Source organism: Akebia trifoliata, chromosome 15 (assembly GCF_017979445.1).
Source record: "Akebia trifoliata isolate Shusen 1 chromosome 15, ASM1797944v1, whole genome shotgun sequence".
Lineage (NCBI taxonomy): Eukaryota > Viridiplantae > Streptophyta > Magnoliopsida > Ranunculales > Lardizabalaceae > Akebia > Akebia trifoliata.
In genome coordinates, this window is record NC_141389.1 from 20,805,796 (window position 1) to 20,832,849 (window position 27,054).

Sequence of the window (27,054 nt, forward strand, 5' to 3'; positions counted from 1 at the left end):
TCTGTGTTCACAACCATATACTAAAATGGCCTACATGCATTAAATTATACGACCCAACAAATGCTCACCAAAAAGTAATCATTTAAACAAAATAGTGAGGCCAATCAAACAAAGAAGATGGCCAGCGAACATCAAAACTCAAAACAATTAATGGAACATTTATGCCAATAATTTGACAGTTTGCATTGTGAGAAAAGGAAACCATTATGCAACCAACAAATTCGGAATCAATTGATACGAAATCAAACCAACACATGCTAATAAATATCCACACAAAATCATGATATTCCAATAACGTAAAATCTCAATAAATCCGAAAAACATCATAGGAATTTTTGGAATCAGTGAACAGTGAATTCGGAACATTATGAACACAAAACATTGCACATAAAACAATAACCAGATCGCAAACTATTAATGAAATCAATTTCTATATTAAAAGGAAAATCATGATAGTTTCTACCTTGCTCTGATACCACATGTAATAAAAAAAATAATAATATACTGAAATAGAAATCTTCAACTATCATGAAAATCACATAATCATCTTTTATGCGAAAATAAATATTTCACAAAACATACTAGAATCAACCATAATGAAATCTCCTTCTTCAAAGAAAGTTAGTAGAAATTATTTCTCTCACTTAACCCCTTTTCTTTGCTTTACCATAACGTATGGGAAAATCTGATAAAAGAAAATGTAGGTAGAAAGAGGAAAATTCCTACATTCAAAAAAGAAAAACATTTATCCTACTCCCCATAAAAGTAGGTAGATAGGAAAATAACTTCCCCATTATCTCTCACAAATTAAGTAACCGTGCATCTCTTTTCAAAAAGCAAATAACCACCTTATCTCATTAAGTCCAAATAATGTCCATATTACCCTTTCATGTGGGACAAATTTTAACAATTACTCCTATTATATTATAAGGAGGCATGTAGCTTGTAGTTTTTTGCACAAATAACTCTCAAATGGTAATAGTTCACAACGTCCTTTTATGCAATGACATAGAAAAATTAACCGTTAAACAGAAAGAAATTAATTAAGCATCAGAAAGTATCTTTCGTTATGTCGCTCAATTTCATGCTTTCTCCTTAGGTCCGATTTTCGAGCCTCAAAGTCTTCTCTAATCTTCATTGCAATCTCAGAGAGATCTCTAAAATTGTGCTCCCTGATACCACTGTGATCCTTGAAATTTAATTTCCAATGGTTTGAAAAATTCATAGGGACTGTTATAAGTAAACTTGCCATGGAGAGAAACTGAGAGCAAAGAAAAACCCAAACCTTTCATTATAGTAGGGTTCCATAACTTACATATGGAATCCAAGTAATATTTGATCACACTTGTGAGACCAGCTTAATAATTTTGTCCAGTTGGACCACCTACATACTTTGTTTATAGCTGAACATAACCAACTTAGCTTATTGTTCAACTTGTTGGCTTTCAAAATACTCCCAATCTTCTAGAAACAATATTTAGTAAAACTAGTAGCACATTTCAAAAATTATAATAGAACTTACTGATCAATATGTTTTAGATTAGATCATGAACGTCGATAAGTTATTGGATCAACATAACTCTTAGCAAGCCACGAGGTACTGATCAAGGCAATCGAGCCACGGGTTTTTTCAGGGTTTCTTGACTTGAGAAGGGCTACCCAAATTGCACTATTACACTTGAACCCAGACCTGAATGCTAATTGCCACACATGGTCATCTCGTTTTGCCCTCTCCATTGCCTCTAAATAGGCCAATTCATACCAAATACTACTACTTGAGGTGTTACCAAAATGATGCAAGGTCATTCGACTTGCTTCGATGTTCCTATCACTCAATTATAGGTTCTTTTGTAGCTCCTCCAGTACAATTTTACTAGTGGCATGCATGCAAAAGTGCTCGAATGAGAGCTTGAAATCAAGAATGTATGGTTTTGATACCCAAATATAAAGGTGAATATATAATTTTTTTATTTTTTTGCAGAGAGATGTGTAGAAAAGCTACCAAATTTCATCTATTTAGAAGCTTTAGAGATCGAGGTTGTTTACAAATACAAGTCAGGCCTTTTACTTACATTCGAATCTCGCATGTTTATCCAAGAAAAAGGACACTTCGAAATAAGGAAAAAGAACCACCTTTCAACGTATACATTTTTAGAGTACAAATAGCTTTGTAGAACCCAAATTGAGATCACGAATTCCAATAACAGAAGACCAATAGGTGAGAAAACCCGAAATTGACTTGTAAGCATTGTTCCCAAAGCAATATTTGTTGTAATTCTACTTTGTTGAAGTTGATTATTTCTGAGAAGATGAAAACCCAGTCTTCTCTTTATAAACTAATGAAAAACGGTCTAAATTCCCTTGTCTTCAACCAAGAACCAAAACCCCCTTATTTTTCTTTCAAAATCATCCATCTTTGAGCACTTAAATCCATAAGCTAACAAATTTGAACCAAAGACTCTAATCCAAAGTATTTTTAATCTATCTCAGATTCATTTTCAATCTATTGTATCAACTATGCCCTAATACCTTGCAGAAAACATTTGATTTTTAGAAAATCTTATTTTCTTCTTTAGATTTGAAGATTGAAATAGATAAATTCTTTAGGTTGAAGAAATATAACTAGAAATATTTCTAGACTTAGATCCGGAGATGGAGAGCTTCAATAGAAAGAGGTATGTCAAATGGTGGAAGTAAGCCTTAATTTCACCATTATTGTAGTACAGAGAAAGAGAGAGCTGCGACTGTGATAATTAGAGGGTAGATTCGATTTGTTGGGAAAATAAATCAAGGTAGATCCATTGAAAGTATGTAGTTTCAGGGTGAACGACAAATTCTATCTGTTGTTTAGAAATGACAGTCTTCGATAGTCGTTGTTTGCGTCATATCAGAGTTGCAATAAAGCGTTTTTTATGTAGTGTGCATTTTTAACCAAAGAAATTTGATTTTAAATCTCCATGTGCACTAAAATCAATGAGTTAGCCCACACAATTTTAATCAAGGAAATTTGATTTTAAATCTCCACGTGCACCAAAATCAGTGAGTTAGCCCACTCATTTTTAATCAAATAAATTTGATTTTAAATTTTCACGTGCACCAAAATCAGAGAGTTAGTTTGATTTTCTAGATAGATAAAAAAGAAAAAAAAATCCTACCCAATGCTTCCCCAAGACGGTGAATCGACTTGACGGGTATCTTTTGTTTCTTTTTTTTTTTTTTTTTTAAATAAAAGGGCAAGGGGTATTTCATATAACCTTTCACGCACATAAAAGTATGAATCGATTTGAAATGTTCGTTTTGATTCGTACAATGGCAAAACATGCATATTGAGCACACATTGAATCAAGGATGAAATCATGAGAATGACGTTCAAGCAACCTGCACAAAAAGCAAGCTCTTTAGCAATAGTGACCGAAAAAACTGATAATGTACTCACCTTATGGAGAGGTGGCTACTATGGGATTTCTTCAAAGTACATTATCGATCTCCCCCCATCAACTCTAAGGAGGGCAATAGAGATAGAAATAGAGAGGGTAAATCATTATTGAGTGGGTTTATAAGAGGGAGGATGAAGGACTGGATTAAATGTGGGTGTGATGTAGTCGTTAATGAGTGTGTGAGAGTGAGAGAGTCGATGAAGGTGTTGCTATGGAGAGGACTAAACTATGAGTGTGAGAAAAAGAAAAAATAAATAAATAAGAGGATGGCTGCTATGGAAGATGAGGCCGAGAGAGCAAGAAGGGGAGAGAGGTGAGGGGAGTGTACTATGAAGATGGGTCATGAAGGGGTTGTTGGGTGAAGAAGGTGAGCTAAAGAGAGTTGCTCGAGAGGTTCAAAGAGAGGGGTTGTCGAAGGCATGAAGAAGGTGAATGTAAGTCGAAGGAGATTTCTGCATGTGGGCTTTAATGGTGTGAGAAAGAGATGATGGTGAAAGTGTTGAGGGATGGCTGAAGGTAGGTACTAGGGGTGCAACTTGGTTCAGGTTTGTTCGGTTTAGAGTCAAATCAATACCGAACTGACCAAGGTCGGTTCCATTATATGGGAACCAGAATTGAACCAAATTGCTCTAGAACCGAACCAAACCAAACCGACCTTAATTCGATTTGGTTCGGTTCAATTCCATGGGTTGCTAAAAAATTTCTTAAACAAATATTTTTACAAACTTAATCCTCAAAACTTTCCTTAACAATTTCACAAATTGAATAAAATAGCTCATAATAATAAAATAAGAACTTAAAAAAAAACCAAATAAAAACCCATTAAGTTCATTTAACAACCTTAATAACTTCAAAATTTCAATAAAATAGTTCATAAAAAATAAAATATGAAAAAAAATCTATATTTAATCATCTTAATAATTACAAAAATTAAATAAAATAGCTCATAAATAATAAAATAAGAACTTAATATTGAAAAAGTAATCCCATAAAATGAATTAATCAATCTTAACAATTTAAAAAAAATAAAATAGAATGATTCTTAAATAATATAACATGAACTAAAATTGGGAAAATAAAACCAAAGGTTACTAATGCAAGTAATGGAATCATGGAACACAGATTGCTATTCTAAATGGGATTATTTTGATAAAGATACTTTCAAGATTCGAAATCCCCCAAATAAATAAATAAATAAATCTCCAAATTTCTTTATGCCTCAAACATGTCTAAACTAAACAAAAACAAACCTTATAAGACAAATCAAAATGTATTAAAGAAAAACTAAATATTTTAAGGTTCACTTTAACTTACTATATTTCTTTTTAACATCAGTTGGAGCTCTAACGTAGGGAAGAAAACCCTTGTCCCTCCAGATTCCTTCACAAAACCACCTTTGTAAGATCCATTTACCTAAAAAGGCAAAAAGTGCTTGACCCTGGTTTTGCGGCCTCTGCAGAACCATAAATCTTGGTCCTACAAACAAGAAAGCGAAAAAAAGACACCCATTTATCCATTAAAGCTAAAAAGAAAAGTTTTAAATAAAACAACCCAAAAATAGAATCAAACAAAACCGTTTTGATTTTCTTGTTTAACTCTACTTGAGTATGAGCCGGTTTAACTAGAGGAAACTATTAAACCGGCCTCGGTTCAACAACAAAGCTTCCTGCCTAGCAACATAAAAATGGTTAAACCACCACCATCATCTAAGTTCGGAGGGAATTCTGCCATTAAAGTGAACTAGAGAGAGAGAGAGAGAGAGAGAGAGAGAGAGAGATGGGGGGGGGGGGGGGATGACCCATCAGAGTTGAGAGGTAGCCGCATGTTAGTCTTGCAAGAGACGAGAGATAGAGAGAGAGGGGGCTGACCCACTAGCCGCCAGAGTTGAGAGGCAGCCTGCAGTCGCACCTCAACCTTGTACAAGACGAGAGAGAGAGAGAGTAGAGGAGGGAAAGAAGGAAAGAGACTTCCCTTCAGGGTTTTATAAAAATCTTATATTTTATTTTAAAATAACATGCTAGTTCGGTTTTTGGTTTGGTTCGATTATTTACTAAATCTGAACTGAGTACTGAATCAAACCGAATCAATCAGTTTATCATTTATTTAACTCGAAACCAAACCGTATTCAATCTAAACCAAACCAAACCAATCCAAAATTCACGGTTTGGTTCGATTTTCAGTTTGAACCGAATTAAGTTGCACCCCTAGTAGGTATTGCATTTTTTCTTGTTCTCTTCTCCTTTTTTTTCTTTTTTCTTTTGTTGCTGTTGTGATGGTGTAGGAGTTCTCCAGCCCTAGAGATTGAGATCGAGAAGTCTCCTTTTTTTCCAAAAGCATAGGTCACCCCCTTTTTTTTTTTTTCTTTCCTTCTTTTTTTTCTGAAGTCTTTCTTCAGACTTTTTTTTGGTACCTCTAAAAAGGGAAAATCTCCCCTTTAAAGTGTAGACCCCTTCTCTTTGGGGTTGCTTTTGGAAGGTGCTAAACTTTGAGAAGGCTGTCAATGTTGGAAGACGCCTCCCCTTCCATTTTTGTTTCTTCCTTTGCCTTTTTTTTTTTTTTTTTTTTTTTCTTATATTATAATTTCTTTCCTTTTTTAATTTTCTCTTCAACATATGGACTTTCCTCAAGTTTCATTCCTCTTTATTTTTAACTTTTATTTTTTATTTTCTTGGTTATCTTCTTTGATCGAGCCAAAGACAAAATCCTCTTTTTTCTATTTGTGTTCAAATGCTAAAAGAGAAAGGAAGTGTGATCCTATGTTTTGCGACTTTCGTATTTTCTCATATTTTGTTAAGATCAATTAATTGGATTGAATAAGGTTAGCATTGATTGGTTCGATTATTTTAATATCTCAATTAATAGGTTTTTTTAAAGTTGCGATTGGTTCGGTCAATTTGGAAGTTAATGATTGGTAAATGACGTGTTGGTTTTTAAGATCAAGTGGCGATTGATTGATTTGATTTGTTAATTTTCAAGATTCATTGGCATGATTTTAAACACCATTGACACCCCATCTTATTTTATCATTCCACTTTTAAGTTGGGGTGTAATAAGTAAAATTTCACATTTTAATTGGCAAGGGTTTGATATCCATTTTCTTAATTGTCTCATCACGATCGATTGATGTCATTCCTTATAATGGAAATTATCATTTTATGTGTTCGATTTGTGTTATTTTATATGGCGAAAATCATCATTTTATGTGAAAATTTACAATTTTTCTGAGTATGGGGTTTCTAAATTTATTTTATGTGCATGAATGTTGTTGAAAATTTATTTTTAGTTACGTTTTCTTAGGAATAGAAGTAAGTAAAAGTCTAACATTAATAAATATCTTGATAACTTTTGCAATTCTTTATAAAATTCTCTGTTTTCATCAATTTTAGTCTCGTTAGACTCAAAATCACATTTTGAGCACAACATGAGTACTTCGAGACATTTTAGAAGTGTGGAACCCACAAAGGGTATTTTTTTTCATTTTGTTGATTTTTTTCTTGAATTGTGACTAGTGGCTTTTTTCAGTTCTAATGCTATTATTTCTAAGTTCCGAGGTCTCATTTTCATAGCCTTGCGAGGTTCTAGATTATCAAAATGTGCGACGAACCTAAACGTGTGTACTTGCTAAATCGAGTGTACAGTATATCGATCCTAGGCGTTTGTAATTTCAATATCGAGTATGTGAAATAAGAAAGAGATGGAATCACAAGGATAGGGAAAGAAATAGAAAAAATTGGGAGAGTGCCTGTCAGAAGCTTTCGAATTTTTCGTATATTCTACTCTTATAATTAGGATTCCACAGCAATCGAGTAATGAATTGTCGAATTAGGTGATTGCAACAAATTGGGTGTCTACAGGTACATTGACATTGTTATAATGTACCTCATGCATCTTAACACAATACATCTTATTCTCTAACACCCTCTTGCAATTGCATGGTCTTTGGAAGAAGGAATATGCAATTATATTCTATGAATAATTTCTCTTGATCTCATCAAATGACATGCTATTAGATTACCCAAAATCCAATCATGTTTCATGGTGGTCACCGTTTGTTTGTGAAGTTCATTATTTTCGTATCCCGTTTTATTTTTTAGTTTGTCGAAGTTGATGGCTTATGAGACTAGGTCTATCATGATCTCTCCAAGAGCATACAATGTAGGATTTTGCAATTTAAATAAAAGAACTCTCATTGAAGTGATTTTAGTCAAGAAAAAAATGAGAGTGTGAGACATAAATATGCGAACTTGGGAGATATTTAAAGATATGGAAGGAGTGGTTTTTATTGAAGAAAACTAGAACAATAATAAAGGAAAAAAAGATTTAGATCTAGCGATGGCGGTGGTGCCATAGCCAAAGAATGGCTTACTAAGATTGATGTGCTCGGTGGAGCTTGAGATCTGATACCATATATAAAATAATTTTATTGAGAATTCTTGAATAATTTTTACATAAATCCTAATAGGGTATTTATAGAGATTACAACAACCAAGATATATGGAAACTAACCTATTATAATATTCTAGAATATCTTCCATCACAACCTTCTATTAGTGATGAGATACACTGGCAATGTTATAGTTTATCTCATGCATCTTAATACAATGCATCTTATTCTTTAATAATATATTTAATTCTTTAAACATATACAAATTGATGTTTCGTCGGCTGGAGATCCACACAAACAACGTGTATATCACATGATTGAGTCATTGAAATCAATAATAATTTGGTATTTATACAATCGAGATGATTCATTTGGTGGGAAAACCGACCATGAGTTGAAAGGATTTGTGATGACGAAACGAGGTGGAAATTTGAAAGATCAAGCAATCGACCACGAATTGTCTGATAGTGTTCACATTTTTCCGTATTGTTGCTCCCTCTATGCATTGCTCTTATAGAAGCTGCATTAGGAGTTGGTTGAAATAGTTTTAGGATGGGTTTTGTGGGGATCAAAGGAACGATGGAGTTGAATATGGAATCATCCCTTTCTTCTTAAATCCATATAGGTTCTTTAATCTAATTATCCATACAAGCACACACTTTAACGTTGTGTTTGGATAGAGAGAAATGGAGAGAAAATAAATGAGTTTCCCTCCATTTCTACTTTTTGGAGAGAAGAGAAAAGAAAAAAAGGTGAGTTTTCTCTCTACAAAAGTGGAGAGATTTGGAAAGAAACGGAGAGAAACCCATTTAAAATATTTTACAATTCTAACTCTGACCGTACATCTCTTTTAATTTAAAGAATAGATATTATTTCAAAAGTCGTGATAATCTGATACTCTAAAATTAGTGCTCTTTGTACGTTCCCTGATGTGGTTGTGCATAAAACCATAGATCTTTTTCTTCGGCAATCAAAGAGTGCTAGTTTATCATTAGTCTTATGACTAATGATAAAACAACGTGCTGACACATACGTGTTTTGTAGTTTGTACGCGGCTGACGTGGCAAGGGAACATAATCGCAAATCTTTTTTCTTGTGTATTCTGAAGAAAAAGATATATGGTTTTGTGCTTTGCCACATACGTCAGCCGAATATGTATCAACGTGTACGTTTATCATAACTCTAGTCTTTTTTTTTGTAGAAAAGTCAATCCATGATTTTATCGAATTCAGAACTAATCAAACGATCCACGTATTAAGGCCATCCCTAATTTACAAAACTACCCTTGTAATGTGTCATTCGAGATTCTATGAAAGACTTTTCTTGGCTCAATCCATGGTTGATGCTCTCCACGAACATGACCATTAGGATTTGAGTGAAAATACAGATTTTATAAAGACCAGATTTGATCTTCTAGAGATTAACATACATTTTCCTAGGGATACATATTTCTTGGGAATCCCAAACATCCCAATGGTCGCCTTGATGGTGAGCCTCAACCCATCTTGGAATAACTTTTTTGTGGGCAAAAAATCTTTCATTCTAACAAGAAATTTTTTCAATTTTAGAACTATTAACCAACCAACTACTCTAAAAGACCAATCTGATGGAGAGGAGAAGAACTATGAATACATAAGAGGGTCATGGGGCTTAACTGGGGTATGATACACCTAAGAGTGGAGGAAAATATACACTCAACATTCCCCTTCACCAATAATGGTGGAAAGAATCAAACCCACGACCTACATGAACCTAGCGCTTTGATACTATGTTAACCAACCAACTACTCCAAAAAGACCAATCTGATGGAGAGGTGGAGAACTATGAATATATAAGAGGGTCATCAGGCTTAATTGGGGTATGACACACCTGAGAGTGAAGGAAACAAGAACAACCTTCCGGAATCATCCTCTTTGAAATTTTTTTTTTTTTGTAACCAAGGCATCTAGGTAATTTCTGAGATAAATCCCTTAGGGTGACCCTAAGGGGCGATTCGAACTCAAGACTTCTTGAGGTATGGTTCTGTGCTGGTCATCTCACCAACTCTTTGGGGTTGAAAAATTAGTAGAGTCATGATAAACTGATGCGCTAAAAGATCTATAGGTCTATGCACTTTTCCACGCACATCATTTTGTCATCGGCCAAATTAATATTAGGTTAAAACAAATTACACTTACCTTTTTGTTGAAATGACAGGAACAATGACCTCTCTCTGAACTGGCTTCTATAATTAGCATAAGCTATCAACAAAAAAGAAGAAGAAGAAGCATTCACCTCTTCGGATATAGAGATGAGTTTCATATGTGAGTTTATAACTTTATAGAGGGTTAGAGCCTGGAAGCTTTAAAAAACAAAACCTGAAAGCTTTAAGAAAAACCCATATTTAAATTTCCATATATGGAAGGAATTATAAAGATATGGTTAATAAATTTGTTGGATTTTTACAACTCATTTAGATATTTCTACAGATTCATGTACATTGTATGATGCGATTGCCATGGTTCTCCAATAAACTCAGTTTCCACCATTTATTTCTGCATATCTAATATCATAATTAGATGTGCAGAAATGGTAGCTTGCCCCGTCACTCCAGATTTCTTACCAAATAAAGAATTTGGGGAATTTGGGATTACAATTGGAATTCCTTAGAGAACTAACGCTGTGAATGGGTCATTTAAGGCCGGGCTTACACGAATTCTACCTTAGACCAACCCTAGTCTCCATCTGACGTATGTTGGCTAAGCCCAAGTCCGGCACTAACGGGCTAATGTTATTAGAACTTCGTAAAAATAAATAAAAATAAAAATTGTATCCATACACCTTTTGAAGCTATGTCATTTTGCTCAATAAAACATTTTTTATCGACCCCAGTGCCCAAGCCAAGGCATATGGACCCCTCCCCCGGGCACGTGCAATGCTCACACATCTAAACCACTGGATAAGTGAAGGTGCGCCCTCGTGGGTGGTCCCGTGGAAATACTGCTCATACTGGGTTTCAAACTCACAACTTACGGGCTCTTACTGCTTTTTGGATATGAAATTGTCATTAAGCTACCCCCTCGGGGTTATTCCTAGATAAACCTAGCTTACATTTCCACATAACCAATAAATCAAGATGAATAATGCCGAAGTGACCTCAAGATTGCACTTCATATCGCACATCCCGGCATGAAAGTGTATAGGAACCATAGAGGTTTCATCGAGATACGAGTAAAAAAGCATCTATGGTTTCTACACACTTTCACATCATGATATGTGATATGAGGTACAATCTTAAGGTCACTCTAGCATGACGCAATCAAGATAGTTCAATTGGTCGATCATTTCTAAGGACTCTTTTACTATGGGCTTGACATTGACAGTATCAACTCATTTCAGTTCTTGTTCACATCCCACCTTTAAGGGCTGCATTTGGATCCATTCAAAATTATAGACAATAAAATAATTTATCTTTTGGATAATTATTGATAAGATATTTATCATCCGGATATTTATAAATGCTAATCATTGGATTGAGTAGAAGACTGACTTAATCCCTTGAATTTGTCCCAACATATCATCATCATGAAAATAAATAAATAGCTCAACCATTACTAATATTACTAACCATATTAAAAGTTGACCTAAAGAAATGATTTAATTGAATAATACTTTTCAAATTTAAGATGAAATAAGTAAATTGATATTATATCCCAAATGCCAAACGATCAAAGCATTAAATCTTGGCTAATTTCCCAAAACATGCGCTGAAAATATATTAATTCCCAAGACAGTGCACTACTCAAATTAATTTCAAAAACTGTAAATTACTGTTTTTGAAATAAGGTTTTTTTATTTTTATTTTTTATTTATTATGAAATCGGTAAAAATTTAAATGAATATTGTTTTGGTAATTTTCATTCCCAAAATACCCTTTTCACTTTTTTTTTTTTGAAACACTTTCCTTACATAATAGGATTTTATGACTTACTAAGCGTCGTTTTGTCCATATGGATTACCACATCAGCATTCCACCACCACAACCCTCTAAATTTCATCGAAAAACTCAGATTTAACAAAAAAAAACCTTCTCTTAGCTTGCTCCAAGCTTTTGAAAATGAACGTCGTTTTATTTGTGCCATATCTTGATAGTTTATTTTATTATATTATTTTAGTTATTATTTTGAAGTATGAGTAATGAACTCAATCTCGAGTGTATTCTAATACTTCCACGTCATTTTGTTCTTGTAGAGGGCGTGAATGGAGGATATGGTCTTAGGTGATGTTAAAGGAGATGATCGTCATCAGAGGAAAGATGGTGGTTCTTTAGATCAAAGGGGAAGTCCCCATCAAGAGGAAAAGTTCTTTTCTAAAGAAAAAAGAGAGCCAAATTAGGGTTTTTGCTTCTTTCTTTGTTATCCTAGATTATTATTTATGGGAAAACACCTTTGACCTTAGTCTTTTGCTATATGTTAATTAAGATGACTTAAATGCCCTTATAATTCATTTTACACCATATACATTTTGCCCCATGTAGAGGTCGTGTCGTTCTCTACGACAGATAATCCTTGGTGCAAATCATGGTAACACACTAGCAAATGAAGTAAAAGATAATCATTCAAGAAGGCAAGAAAGACCAAAGTGATTGGGCCTGACGACTACAAATCGAAACAATAGTAAGTCGAAGAGGTGCTAGGGCCTGGTGATTGTGCCTTGGCGACTATAAGTCGAGGTGCTAAGGCTTAGCAACTATAGGTCATGGCGCTGGGACTTGATGATTGTAAGTCAAAGAGGTACTAGGGCCTGATGACCATAAATCGAGGTGTTGGGGCCTAGCAGCTATAAGTCAAGGAGCTCTGAGACCTGACAATTGTAAGTCAAATAGGCGCTGGGCCTGGCAACTATAAATCAAGGTGCTAGGTCTTGATGGTGAAGTCAAGGGTCCGAGCTTTTGAACCCAATCCTATTTTGTTTGGATACCTTCCCGTATTCATCTCAAATGATCATCTTCCACCTTCTCTCCCAATCCCTTTTTAGTTTCGAAGAGAGAAGAAAATCCAAGAAACTTTAATGGAAAACAATTTAGATTTCTCTCCACTACAACCAGCACTCTAGTAACCTCAGGGAAAATGTCTCCTTGAGGTCTAAGATATTACTAATCCTCGAGATGTGTTCTTAGAACGCGAGGTCGTCAAACACCAGCTGTCAATTAACTTACTGGTGGTTACTAAATGGTGTTTTCGGAACATTAGTAACCTCTAGAACAAAACCTTCAATCACATCTTAACAGTTGTAGCAACAGAACAAGATTGTCCTACACTAGATCTCCTCCACGTGTATACATCTACCCAACATGATCGAGAAGATGGTTCAAAGAATGGGTGCACCCTTGTGCCGATTCACCATTGGCTCAGCAGCTCACTGCCTCTACCCAAGATGATCAAGTTCCTTCAGCTCTGGTACCTTCGAGTGACCATCCTCAACAATCCCTATTTTAAGCTAATAATTTAATCCCTATTTTAAAAATCAATTTCAAGTGGCACACATAAATCACCGGGTCAACTCACATGTTTTTATAAAGAGAAATTTTGATTTTAAGACCTCTACATACACTAAAATCAGTGAGTTAGCCCACGTATTTTTAATCAACGTACACTAAAATCAGTGACTTAGCCCACACATTTTTAATCAAAGAAATTTGATTTTTAAATATCCACTATACCAAAATCAGCGAGTTAGCTCATGTCACTACGTCAAAATGAGCAGAAAACAACTGCCTTGGACAATCGTTTTGTTGGAAAACGACTGCTCCTACCATCACAGGAGTAGTCATTTTAAATAGGCTTCTGTTTCATCTACGACAAATGTTATTCGTAGGGGAAGTGTCAAAATAAACGACTATTGTTGGTAGTCAACAGAAACAACGGACTAGGGCAATAGTTTTCTCCTTGAATTTTAAGTAAAAAAATAAATCTTTTTAAAAAAAATGCTCACAATATTATTTTGGGCTAATGGTGACGACCATGTTTGACCCTTGTCAGGGGTGGAGCCAGGATTTTCTTGTAGTGGGGGCAAACTATGATTAGTTGTATAGTTGAAGAACATGAATGGAGGGAGGTGAGGCTGTGGGGGCACAAATTGGAGCGAGATGAGGGTGTGGGGGCAAATGGGGAGAGAGGTGAGGGAGTGGGGATAAATGGGGCATGTAATTAGTTGAAAATATAGGGGTGTCTCAAAGTTCTGTGGGGGCAATTGCCCCCACCAGCTACTTACTAGCTCCGCCCCTGACCTCGCTATTGGGTTTTGATTTAAAAAATAAAATTTGCAAAATAATTCCCTATGGAAAAAGTAAAAATTGAAAATATAAATGAATAAATTTTAAAATTTTCACAAATAAAACTCAAAAATAGATAATCCGAAGGAGGAGAGAGAGAGAGATCTTGGATTTTCGGATCTGAGGTGGAGAACTTGGTTTACCACCCTTCTTATTCTTCTTCTCACCTCTGTTTTTCCCCAAAATGTGAGAACAAATGAATGTTTTGGCTGCTTTTGAAACAAAACCCTTGACATCGGTCTCCTCCCAAAGACCACTTATTTAAATAAACCCCTCTCTGTGTTAGTAAATATTTGAGAGACCCTTTTGTTTTCAAATTGATGACATGCACCCATTGAAAGATTTGTTTTTGAATGTATCAAATGTATTGCCAATGTATCAGAATGTATCAATTTCTAAAATAACCAAAACATTGAAACAATACGAGATTTTAGACCATGGGTGGACCATCTCCATCCTCTTATACATTATCAGTCCTACCATGGAAGAACCTACAACTTCAATTCTTCTTCTTCACTAAAAGCCCTCTTGTTAATCCTTGGATCTAACTGGTTAAAACATTTTTAGCCAGAACTTTTCCTTGTACAAACAATTGCAAAAGGAAAATCATAAATAACCATCTAACCAAAGAATTGATTCCATGATGAATCAAGACTCAAAATTTAAAACAGAAGATACGGAACTCAAAATCTTCATTTTCTAATTAAAAAAAAGAAGGAAAATAAGTTAGGATTTCAATTCTTTGAACTGGGAAGGAAAATAACGCTTCTCTATGACAGAGGGCTAGACTCACAAGAATAAATTCCTACAATGACCTCGAAACCAAACTATCAAAATGCTAAAATGAATTAGACCATAGATCTTCAATAACCATATGAAAAGTCATTAAGCAAATGTCATGTTTTGAAGCCATGTTTGACATATTTTCCTCTACAATTGGGTGGTGTTGGATCATCAAAGCCTTGGTCATCATGCTATGATATGTATATAAGTTGTTGGGTATGGTGAGAGATGACAAGAATTGTAGGGTTTGTTCATGAATCATACAAATCTTATGGGATCTATAGACAAAACCCAATTCTAGAGAAGCACAAAAGGACTAACATAATGATATTGGAACCAAAAAATTCTCCCTTCAATAGCTATTTTTTTCTTCAAACCCAAAGAATATACATGAAAGCAAGAGGAAACAAATTTCACCAAACCCTTTAGAAACAACTCTCCTCGCTTCCATGTTTCAACATCAATCATTTTTTATTTCCAACAAAAGTGCTAGCTTGATAAAACCAAGAAATTAAACTAATCAAAATCCACACACTACCAAAATACAAGCTTTTAGCGACACATTTTTAGCGACAACCAAACTAGGCGCCACTATAAAGCACTTTTTTATGATAAAGAGAGTTAAAAATTAAAACTTACGCTCGAAAACAAACGGATTTTCATGAAAACACTTTCTTCATATCAACAAAATTTCTGAAGATGCGCTCTCTCTCTCTCTCTATGTTTTGATATTAATGGCGGAACTCCCCTTCTAACAGGTCTTTTTCTCTCTCTCTCTCTCTCTCTGTGTGTGGATATCTTAATGCTGAAAAACAATGGGAGATTTTCACGTTCTTTGAAGTTTGGAGAATCCTCGTATTCCTCTCAAGTAATTTCTAATCGTTCTCAACCTGTCTCCTCTATGTTCGATAATCATTTCTGGATTTCAAGTTGTAAGTTTTCCAAAATTTTTTCCTCTAATTTGGACCTTGATTTGTTTGTTTCCCCTGCAATCTTTTAGATATTTGAATCGATTTGTTTATCTAAAATTATCTTGCCAATTGCCTTTCTGAATCTCCTCACAACTGTAAAATTTAGGGTTCATATATGCAATTTAGTGTTATTTAATTATATGTAATTTTTTGGACATAATTGTAACAATTTTTCTGCTTAATTTATTCAAAACTTGTATCACTTATTAGCCGCTTCAATCACCATCTATCGTTACAGTACATAATTTAGGGTTCTTTCTTAATTATTAGTGTGTTGGAGTTGTGTGCAATTCTATTGGGATTCGACATAAGACACGCAAATGGGAGGAATCAACCAAATTTTGAAAGAAATTATTTGTATGAATCCGCAAACCATGATAAAGTATAGGGTTGGGGAAAATCTATTAGGGCAACAAACTCTAGGAAAAATTCTATTTTGATAAACTTCAATCTTTGATATAAATAATGATATGTGGTTGCGTTAAGGTCAAAAGAAAAGAAAGGAAGCTAAGAAGGGCTTTTGATGTACAAAGATCGCTAATGCACAACCTCCATGTTTTTATTTAGATCTTGTTTTCTGAGTACTTGCTTCTTACCAATGTGCACTTTTTTCCTTGATAAATGAGTTGATTTTTTTCTCATGGATGCTAAGTTGTTATGAGCTTCTCATCTCAAGGCATTCTCTCGGCCAAGAGAAAAACCAAGATTCTCTCGATAGAGAGAATCTTGAAACATTCCAATGTTTCATTCCTATCTCGGCCAAGTAAGATATTCTGAGTTGGAATAAAAGTTTATAAATGTGCATATGGGTCTATAGTAAGTCAAAAATAATTGCTCCAATAAAACTTTAAGCTTTAGGTGCTTAAGTAGGTGATCAATGTGAGATATAGTCCAAAGATTATATGTTCTTATAAAGAATTGCCAAATCTCGGTGGAAACTAATAAAGTAATTCATATGATTGGCCTAGTTGGATTCTTCATAAACTATGTGATGTCGAGTGACATAGCAAAGACGGTCCACGAAAGATACAAAAATGGCCAGTTAAAGGTAAATTATATTTTCTTGCTCTTTTTCTTACTTGAACGCACACGTCAAGATGCATTGCAATATGTCAACCGACCGATCTATGGGTTTCAGGAAAATGATTTTCATTTTCAAATGCCAACTTTTGTCAACAATTTGATTCTTGAATTTATTTAACAATTTTCTTAACTAATGTCATTTGATCATCCCTGTATACTGCCCACCATGGTTTAACGTTTCATTCCATTTCGGTATATTTCAGCGAAACATTCCGATTTGGTCGAGACTGGAACAAAACATTAACCCCTAAATGTTGCATATTTCAAGAAGTTTCAAATTCTCTTGGAATGTTCTAGATTTTAAACCTTGTCTCTGCATTTAAGTTTGGAATAACTTCTATTTGGGTCTGGTCACACTTTGATTTCATTGTCTTCTCTTATAACTAAGGTATCCAAGCTGGGTAGACTGCAATGTAACAATGCAAACAATTCAGTACAAGATGTAAAGGCTGATGATTTGCGGCAGATGTTTCTAGCCATGACAGAAGAGGTGTCTTTTCTATACATTTATGGGTATGACCAATACGTTTACTAGAGTAGTGATTAGATAGCTTTTAATTTGATGAAGGTTCAAATCATTGGTATCCCCAATAATCAATTTTTTTTTTATGGATATGCCTTTTTGTCTGATGGCCACTAAATTAGCCTTTTTTTATAGGTCCGTGTAATAATCGTCAAATTAGCTGACAAATTACATAACATGCATACTCTTTCACACTTGCCTCAGCATAAGCAAGTAATGAAATTCTTGGTTTGGTATTTAATATGTGATCTCTTCTTTCCTTTAAGCATTATTACTCTGTATGTAGTCCAGCATTGCAATGGAGACTTTGCAGGTCTTTGCACCTCTAGCAAAGCTACTAGGAATGTACCAGATTAAGGTACATCCATGCCTGCCCTTTTTGAATCCTTGGTTCTTATTTTCTGCTTTGGTTCCCAGATACACACCTTTTCACATTCCAACTCATATGTTAAACATTGGCTATGGAGGAGAATTGCCTTCCGAGAGTGAATATTCTGATTTAGTTTTATCTGGACAATAAACACATTTGATCTTCCAGTCATGGTGTTTAGATTGAAGATGAACAATAGGGCCTTGAACCATCCTTGAGGACTCTTTGTTTTCTTTCAATAAAATTTTACTTATAAAAAAAAAATCCTTGATGTCTTGTCTTTATTTTTTCTTCTTTTTCTTCAGTTTGGTAACACAATTTGTTAAAACAGAGAAGTATTACTAGGAAAGGAAGAGGTTTTCCTTACAAGAGATATATTCAAAGAAAAAGGAAGAACAAGGAAATCGTTAAAGAACAAGGAGATGAGTTGTCTTCTCTCTTTGGATTTGATCGTGTGAAGAATAATCACAAAAGTAGCAAAAAATAATCACAAAAGTAGATCCTCCGCATCCCTAACAACAGAATGTACGATTGTGGAAGACTTGGACTAAGCTTCAAATGAAGACGAAGACGATTTGGAATGCTGCCACCAAAGATTTACAATATGATGGACGGTTGTGATCAACATTTACTTCATTCCAACCAAAGAGACAATTACTTCAATACAACTAGCAAAAAAAACATGAAACAACACCACCAACACAGGTAAAGACCAACTAAATAACTTCAATAGAACTTCTACATTTACTTTATTTGATGTAAACTTCTACCATACCACACAACACACACCACATATGTATACAAGTACGAACAAATAAAAAAAACCATAACTAGAAGCTAAGAAATAGTTCAAAATGAGAGAGTGGGAGATCTAACTAAGTAAAACTATGGAGAGAGAGGAAAAAAAATCGGAAGGAAAGTTGTGGGGAGAGAGAGAGAGAGAGAGAGAATTCCTCTGTAATTCTCCACTGATTACAAAACAAATCATTCATCCACTCTCTACATATGTAATACAAAATAATACCCAAAAAAAAAATAAAGATTCAACCCAAAGCCACAAATATAGCACTTCTCCTAGGCCTAGAATATAAGAAATCAAATCTCTCAAATTACAAAACAAATCACTCAACCTCTCTATATATGTAAAATACAAAATAACACTAAAAAATATATTCTTATTTAGATTTTAAACCAAGAAATATATGTGAAAATAACCTAATACTTGAATCGTAAACCGTGTCATCTTACTTACCATCCATGACCTCCAACAACAACTACTCCACTTCCAATTCTCAAATGGCCACCAAAATGATTCATATACAACCCATTTAGTGGGTCTTTCAGTAAGATTAAGAGATTATAGGTGTTTTAGATAGGAAGAGCTGAGCTATTTGAAGTCTGATTACAACATTGTATTTTAACATACCAAGGTCGAGAAGCTTATCTAATTTATTTAGGGGACAAAACCCAAATCTCAATGCTGTTAAATTTTAAAGTTAATTTTCTAGAAGTCTTATTTTATTAAGGTTATAATGAGGGTATTTATGTAATTTTGTATGGGCCCCACTTCACATGTGTGGTTGACATCTCTCTCTTCTCTACCTCATCACCTTTCCTATGTACTCTTCTAGAATCTCCACATTCTAGAATCTTCCCCTTTATTGATAAGCCCCATTAACATCAATTATATCCATTTTCCCACGCAACCAACTTTAAGCTCCAATGCATTTTCGTTTTACACTTTGAACCCTCTAGAAACCTTCTTGAAACTTTTTGAACAAGCATTCTAACATGCTAGAAACTTCTTCCACCACCTATATATACAAGTAGGAAGTCTCATTCACAACCAAGTCCTTGAAATAGCCTTTGAGAAGAGAGAAAGTGAGTAAGATACCATCAACACTCCAAATTCCATATCTTGTATAAGTGGAGGTCCCATTTCCAACTTGTAAAGTTTTTTTTTTTTAATTAACTTAGTAATTCTCTTTTCATCATTTTTAATTGTTCTTTTTTTTTTTTTCTTGGTTGTGAGTCTTAGGCTAGTGTGTTTCTACACTATTTGAGAAGCAGAATTCCGGAAATTTGGATTCTGTCTTTCTCCACAAATACCTTAGAATCAATTGTTAAGTACTAAATCTTAGATGGTGCTTTGTAATTAGATTGGAAAGTTACAGATCTTGTATGGTTTTACATTCCAATATCTTACCTAAACGACAGTCACAAAGCTATTGTTGTTTTGTAAGGGTTGTTGAATTCTGTCCTTTCCTTATTACTCATAATTAGAGATTTAAAGTTGAATGATCACTTAAAACCTTTCCTATGCCCAAAAGATTTTCGTGCAAAAGAGGTTATGTTACCTTAAAGTGACCAGACCAAACTTTCAAAATGCGAAAAAGGATAAATTTCTATAGCTCCAAGTAGTCACAAAATTCAACAAATGTTCCTAATAATTCATAAAAAAATTGAAAATTGAATTGGAAAATTGACAAATTAATCGGCGATTTTCTGATTAATCACACGCCCACATACCTATACTCACCTTCAACCTCAAGATTCATCTTTTTCAACCTTCAAATCTCAAGAACAAGATAGGTTTTTTTCGGGAGGTTAAAAATATAATTTGTATTATCACCGATTTTTTTTTTTTTTTTTGAACTTTCCATGACTTACTGAATTAAACTAAATTGCCCAAGCACTGATTAATTGTTGAATTCAAACTTAGTTACTGTGCTTTCAAGGATTAAACCCTTGAGGAATGAGCACGCAAATGCTTCCTCTAAGACCAGTATCACCCTTTTCTTAGGATGGCTGACTTAATACACTACCATCTACACCCATTAAGGTGGTTGGCCTCCATACGATGCCAAAAGTTCCTATGTTCATTTGACTCCAAATTTGTGGCCGGGTCCCTCTTTTAATTCAAGTCTCCCACAAATCCACTCTACTACCTCAATTCAAGTTTAGGCTCTTGTAAATAATCCAATTTACATTCTCTAGGATTTTTAATTAGTATACATACAAGTAGTGTTTTAGTTGGAAGAATTCCACATAACTAAACAGAAAACATGTTAATATAAAAGAAAGAAAAAAAAATTCATCATTCATGTTTGTGTTTTTGAAGATCATAGATTATTTTTTTGGGTAAACTGGGCTTCAACCCACAACCTGAGGGTTGCTTTGCAATGTTTAAGATTTGTAGGAAATTCAAGGTGTAATTTCACAATTAAACGATCCAAGCAAAGCAGGTAGTACAGTTTAGAGGTTTTAAACAAGGAGTTATTGTAATAAAAAAAAAAATATAATTTACTGAAATAGGAATCTTCAACAATCATGAAAATCACATAATCATCTTTTATGCGGAAATAAATATTTCATAAAACATATTGGAATTAGCCATAATGAAATCTCCTTCTTCAAGAAAGCTTGTAGAAATTATTTATCTCACTTAACCCCTTTCTTTGCTTTTCCAGAACTTATGGGAAAATCTGATAAAAGTAAATGTAGGTAGAGAGAGGACAATTCCTACATTAAAAAAAGAAAAATAGTTATCCTACTCCCCATAAAAGTAGGTAGATAGGAAAATAACTTTCCCATTATCTTTCACTAATTAAGTAATTGTGTATCTCTTTTCAAAAGCCAATAACCACCTTAAAAGTCCAAATAATGTCTATATTACCCTTTCATGTGGGACAAATTTTAACATTCTCCCACTTGGCCCATATGAATGACGCTTACTTGGATTGACAAGGTAAACATAACATGCGCATAACATTAGCTTATTTTAGTGAGATTACAATAATATTATAATTTAAATAGCTTACCAACATTAGTCATGACGGTAAATATCAATAAAGTGATATCTTCCCTTCCTTGCACTACAATGCTAGCAAATCATTTAATTATAATCCATTATAGGAAGAAACTGTAATGTCCCCATAATGTCTTTGTCAAAGACGATTCTTGTCATCAATAATCCATCTTCATAATTACATAATTGATGGTAAGCAGGAAAAAAAATGTCAAAAACACAATTATTAATATCTCTATTGATGTTATAGAACAAAAAAAAAATAAAACATAGAGATCCACAAAGATACCTCAGGGATGGCAACAAATAGCCATGCGATCAACATGTTCCTTAAATGTTTTTGGTGCTAACCCTTTAGTCAAAGGATCTACAATCATGAGCTTAGTCTTAATATGTTTTATAAACAATGTTTGTTTCTGAATTTCCTCCTTAACAGCCAAATATTTAAGCTCCACATGCTTAGTGCCATTAGAATATTTGTCGTTCTTGGAGAAAAAGACTGTTGCAAAATTATCACAATACATTCTCAATGGCCTGACAATGCTGTCGACAATTCCAAGTCCCGAGATAAAATTCCGCAACCATAAAGCATGAACTGTGGCCTCAAAGCATGCCACAAATACAGCTTCCATAGTAGATGCTGCTATGATAGTCAGTTTGGCGCTTTTCCATGATGTTGCTCCTCCATCTAATAGAAACAAGTGACCAAAAGTTGACTTCCGACTATCAACACAACCAGCAAAATCTGAGTCGGAGTAGCCAACCACCTCCAACTGATGTTTTGTTCCCTTTAAGTATCTTAAAACTTTCTTTGCAGCCTTCCAATGCTCCATTCCGGGATTACTTTGGTATCTCCCGAGCATTCCAACTTCAAAACTAATGTCTGTTCATGTACAAGTTTGAGCATACATCAAGCTTCCAACAACATATGCATAAGGAATATTTTCCATTCTTTTCTTTTCTTTTCTAATGCATTCTGTGGACAATCCTTTTCACTGAACTTGTCCCCTTGACAAATAAGAGTAGGAGTGGCCGCACATTCAGCCATATGAAATCTATCAAGAACTTTATTGATATATCCCTTTTGAGACAACCCTAACAATCTACATAATCTATCATCAAATATTTTAATTCATATCACGTAAGTTGCCTCACCCATACCTTTCATTTCAAATTTCATAGAAAGAAATCTCTTGGTTTCATTCAGTATACTAAGATCATTACTGGTAAGTAATATATCGTCAACATACAAAATTAAGAAAGTAAACTTGCTTCCATTGACCTATAGATATATACACCGATCAATGGTATTTTCCTTAAATCCAAAGGATGTGATGATATCATTAAACTTAGATACCATTGGCTAGAAGCTTGTTTAAACTTGTCCCCTTGACAATAAGAGTAGGAGTGGCCGCACATTCAGCCATATGAAATCTATCAAGAACTTTATTGATATATCCCTTTTGAGACAACCCTAACAATCTACATAATCTATCATCAAATATTTTAATTCATATCACGTAAGTTGCCTCACCCATACCTTTCATTTCAAATTTCATAGAAAGAAATCTCTTGGTTTCATTCAGTATACTAAGATCATTACTGGTAAGTAATATATCGTCAACATACAAAATTAAGAAAGTAAACTTGCTTCCATTGACCTATAGATATATACACCGATCAATGGTATTTTCCTTAAATCCAAAGGATGTGATGATATCATTAAACTTAGATACCATTGTCTAGAAGCTTGTTTAAGTTCATAAATTGACTTCTTTAATTTGCATACCATATGCTCATTTCCTTTAATCAAGAAACCTTCAAGTTGATCCATTTAAACCTTTTCATCTAAATTTCCATTCAAAAAAGTAGTTTTCACATCTATTTGGTGTAACTCCAAATCGAAATGAGCCACCAGTGCCATTATGATCCTAAGAGAGTCCTTCTTCGATACAGGATAGAACGTTTCTTTATAATCAACACCTCCCTTTTGAGTGAAATCTTTTGCAACAAATCTAGCTTTATGTCGTTTAATATTGCCATTGTAGTCACGTTTGGTCTTAAAGACCCACTTACACCTGACTCTCTTAAAACCTTTAGGCAAATGAACAACATCCAAAACTTCATTTTGTTCCATTGATTTCAACTCATCATTTATAGCATTGATCGACTTTTCAGAATTACCACTTTCAATAGCTTGTGAAAATGAAACTGGATCTTTACTTGTCCCTAAATCATAGTTAGATTCTTGTAGATATACCAAAAAATCATTTGAAATAGTTGATCTCCTTTCTCTTTGAGATCTCCTTAATGATATTCCTTGGGAATGTTTTGCAATTGGTTCATTGGTGACATTTTCATTATGGAGTGACTGATTACTAGATTGTTGTTCAATGTTATCATACTGTTCGACAATTAGAAAAACAACAATTTTTGTTGAAGTTATGGGTATCAGGATACGCACTTGAACTTCTTCGATAACCACATTACGTGATACATCACTCCTACTAATTTCACCATTCTCAAGGAATTTGACATTTTCGATTTCAACAATTCTCGTACTATGGTTAGGGTAGTACAATCTATACCCTTTGGACTTCTCTAGGTAACTAATAAAGTACCTGCTTACAGTTCTAGAATTCAACTTCTTTTCATATGGATTATAGATACTAGCCTCTGCTGGACAACCCCAAATATGAAAGTGTCTCAAGCTTGATTTCCTTCTCATCCACAATTCAAAAGGAGTCTTTTGAACTGTCTTACTAGGAACTCGGTTAAGCAAATAAACGACTGTCTTAAGGGCTTCCATCAGCAATGAAATGGGCACTGAAGAGTTACTTAACATACTCCTAACCATTTCCATAAGAGTACAATTATGCCTTTCAACCACACCATTCTGCTGAGGCGTATTAGGCATTGTGTATTGTGCACAAATACCATGCTCTTCTAGGAATTTAGCAAACGGTCCTGGACATTATTTTATTCCATCATACCTTTGTAATACTTACCACCTCTATTTGATCAAATGATTCTCACCTTTCTATCTAATTGTTGCTCAACTTCAACAATATATGCTTTTAAAGAATTTATTGCTTGAGACTTTTCATGCAATAAATAAACATAATCGTAACGTGAAAAATCATTGATGAAAGTGATTAAGTACTTTTCTCCACCAAAAGATGGTGAGTCGAAAGATCCACATATATCAGTATGGACAATCTCTAAAAACAATTTCACTTCTTGTCGCGCCTTTCTTTGTATGTTTGTTTGTTTTCCTTTAATGCAATCCACACATACATCGAAATCAATAAAATCAAGATTTGAAAGAATCCCATTTTTTACCAATCTCTTCATTCTTTCTTTGGTTATATGATCTAGTCTTTTATGCCACGAGAAAGAAGAATTCTTATGAACTCTGGTACGTTTAGTTCAAACGTCATGATGCAGGGTGAGGAGTGATGTTCGAGCTATAAATGATGATAAAATTAAAACAAAAGAAAATATTGGCACGCAAAGGTTGAACCATAGAGACAACGTTAATCCAAAGTATATTTACTTCCAATCTAATTTAAGTTTACGGAAACGATTAAAAATAATTTTTGAAGGGGATTTATCTAAAATAAACTATTGAAATAAAAACTAAAAAATTACGCTAGAGAAGTATATATCAATTGGATCCACTTTCACAAGCTTTATTAGTGAATTTTGATTCTCTTATTATCTCAATCCACTAAACAAAGTTAATGTTTGTACATAAAAAAATCAAGCAGTTAAAATATAAATAAGGTCAAAAGTATGCAATAATTTAGGCATAAATTATTAGATAAACATTAACTATTTTCTGTAGAGCATGGTTCTTTTTGAACTTATCAAAGGAAGAAATCATCAAAACTATGAGAAACATTTAATATTCAATATAATAATAAAAACTTACGTTATCTTAATAACTTAGGCCGAGATTATTAGATAAACATTGACTGTTCTATATAAAGTATGATTCTTCTTGAACTTATCAAATATAAAAACATCAGAACTTTGAGAAACATTCAATGGTTAGCATAATAATACAAACCCAACATTATCATAATAAGGCTATGAAGCAATTTCGAGAACAATCAAAACACTGACAAATCTTACTCCGACTTCCTCAACTGATCTAATGGAGATTTAGCCAACAGTCATTGCAAAAATAATAAAGTACACATAAAAAGAAAATGTAGAAATGAGAGAAATAAATTATCTTTATTACTTGACTTGAAACCGACAAAGCCTCCTTACAACTTTCGTAGACCTAAGAAAGAAAAATATAAAAACCTAAACTAAAAGAAAGAGAAATTAACCTCCGAGAGAGATTGGAGATTTCCCAAAAAGATATCCGATGCCCTCTGGTCTGGTTTTCTATTTATAGAGAGACCAGATTAGGAATTCTTGGATAATTAGTGTTTCGGAAGTACTCCAAGATTACAAAAATACTAAAGTCCTACTTCAATTTAAATGTCTTTCAGATTAAATCTATATAACCCCTTAGATAAAATACCAAAACTAACAAATGAGTCATTACTCAACAAACGAAAACCCTTATGTTCAAAATACAATGCATAACCATCATAATCATGTCTTGACATGGAAATTAAATTTCTAAAATAGAAGGAACATAAAGAGTATCAAATAGGTCCAAACAATGGCCTGACTCTAAAACCAAACGTAAAGTTCCAACACCAACAACTGGTACTTGAGTTATATTTCCCAAGACTATAAAATGCTCATTTTCCTTTATGTTTTGGATCGAAAGGAAGTCCAACATTGAATTTGAAACATGAATAGTAAAACCAGAGCCAATCCACCACGTATTAGAAAGAACTTAAGTCATATTTGATTCGAAACATACATAAGTCAATAGCTTACCTTTTTTCTCGAACCAAGCTCTATATTTTGGGCAATTTTTTTGTAAATGCCCATAGTCATGATAGAAATAGCATTGCGGTCCATTATGTTCCCTCTTGCGAGCCCCATTGACATGAGAAGGTCCCACAACCTTCAATGGATCTTTATTGAAACTCTTCTTCAGTTTCTTTCCTTTGCTTCCAACTTCATGACTCATAACATTAACTGAATGTTGTCCTTGTTGCCTAAGCCTTGCCTCTTCTTGAATTAACATATTTGACAATTCATTAACATTCCACTTTTCCTTAATAATGTTATAGTGAATCTAAAATAGCCGATACTGAGTAGGCAAGTAATTCAAAATGAATTGAACAAGGAAACTTTCATCAACATTCATACCCAGAGATTTGCAGCTAGATTGGTCAGTTCAAGGACATGCTCATTCATTCACCAACTACCATCAAATTTCATGGGGGTAAGTTCAGCCATTAATCTCCC

General features: G+C 34.0%; 1 protein-coding gene across 5 annotated transcripts; it reads left to right on the plus strand.

Annotated features, from left to right (window-relative positions):
* The first annotated feature begins 15,682 nt into the window (after positions 1–15,682).
* On the plus strand, positions 15,683–18,659 carry LOC147384568 (putative GTP diphosphokinase RSH1, chloroplastic). Of its 5 annotated transcripts, none has more exons than XR_015172423.1 (5): positions 15,683–15,785; positions 16,857–16,936; positions 17,360–17,461; positions 17,630–17,852; positions 18,170–18,659. XR_015172423.1 is itself a non-coding variant. In XM_086424781.1 (5 exons), exons 1-5 carry the CDS (start codon positions 16,844–16,846, stop codon positions 18,188–18,190), a joined length of 366 nt encoding a protein of 121 aa, XP_086280907.1. In that variant the 5' UTR covers positions 15,849–16,843; the 3' UTR covers positions 18,191–18,659. The 5 variants fall into 5 exon arrangements, 3 of the variants coding, with proteins under 3 accessions (XP_086280906.1, XP_086280905.1, XP_086280907.1); XM_086424781.1 differs by lacking the exon at positions 15,683–15,785 and having other exon boundaries at positions 15,849–16,936; positions 17,630–17,707; positions 17,781–17,852; XR_015172422.1 differs by having other exon boundaries at positions 17,630–18,659.
* The last annotated feature ends 8,395 nt before the right edge of the window (positions 18,660–27,054 follow it).

Bases quoted from the DNA above. Each gene is read 5' to 3' on its own strand.
- LOC147384568 (XM_086424779.1), top strand. From the start codon at position 16,844: ATGATTGGCCTAGTTGGATTCTTCATAAACTATGTGATGTCGAGTGAC. The intron at 16,937-17,359 runs GTAAATTATATT...CTTATAACTAAG, and splicing joins ACAAAAATGGCCAGTTAAAG to GTATCCAAGCTGGGTAGACT. The intron at 17,708-17,780 runs GTAATGAAATTC...CTCTGTATGTAG, and splicing joins ACTTGCCTCAGCATAAGCAA to TCCAGCATTGCAATGGAGAC.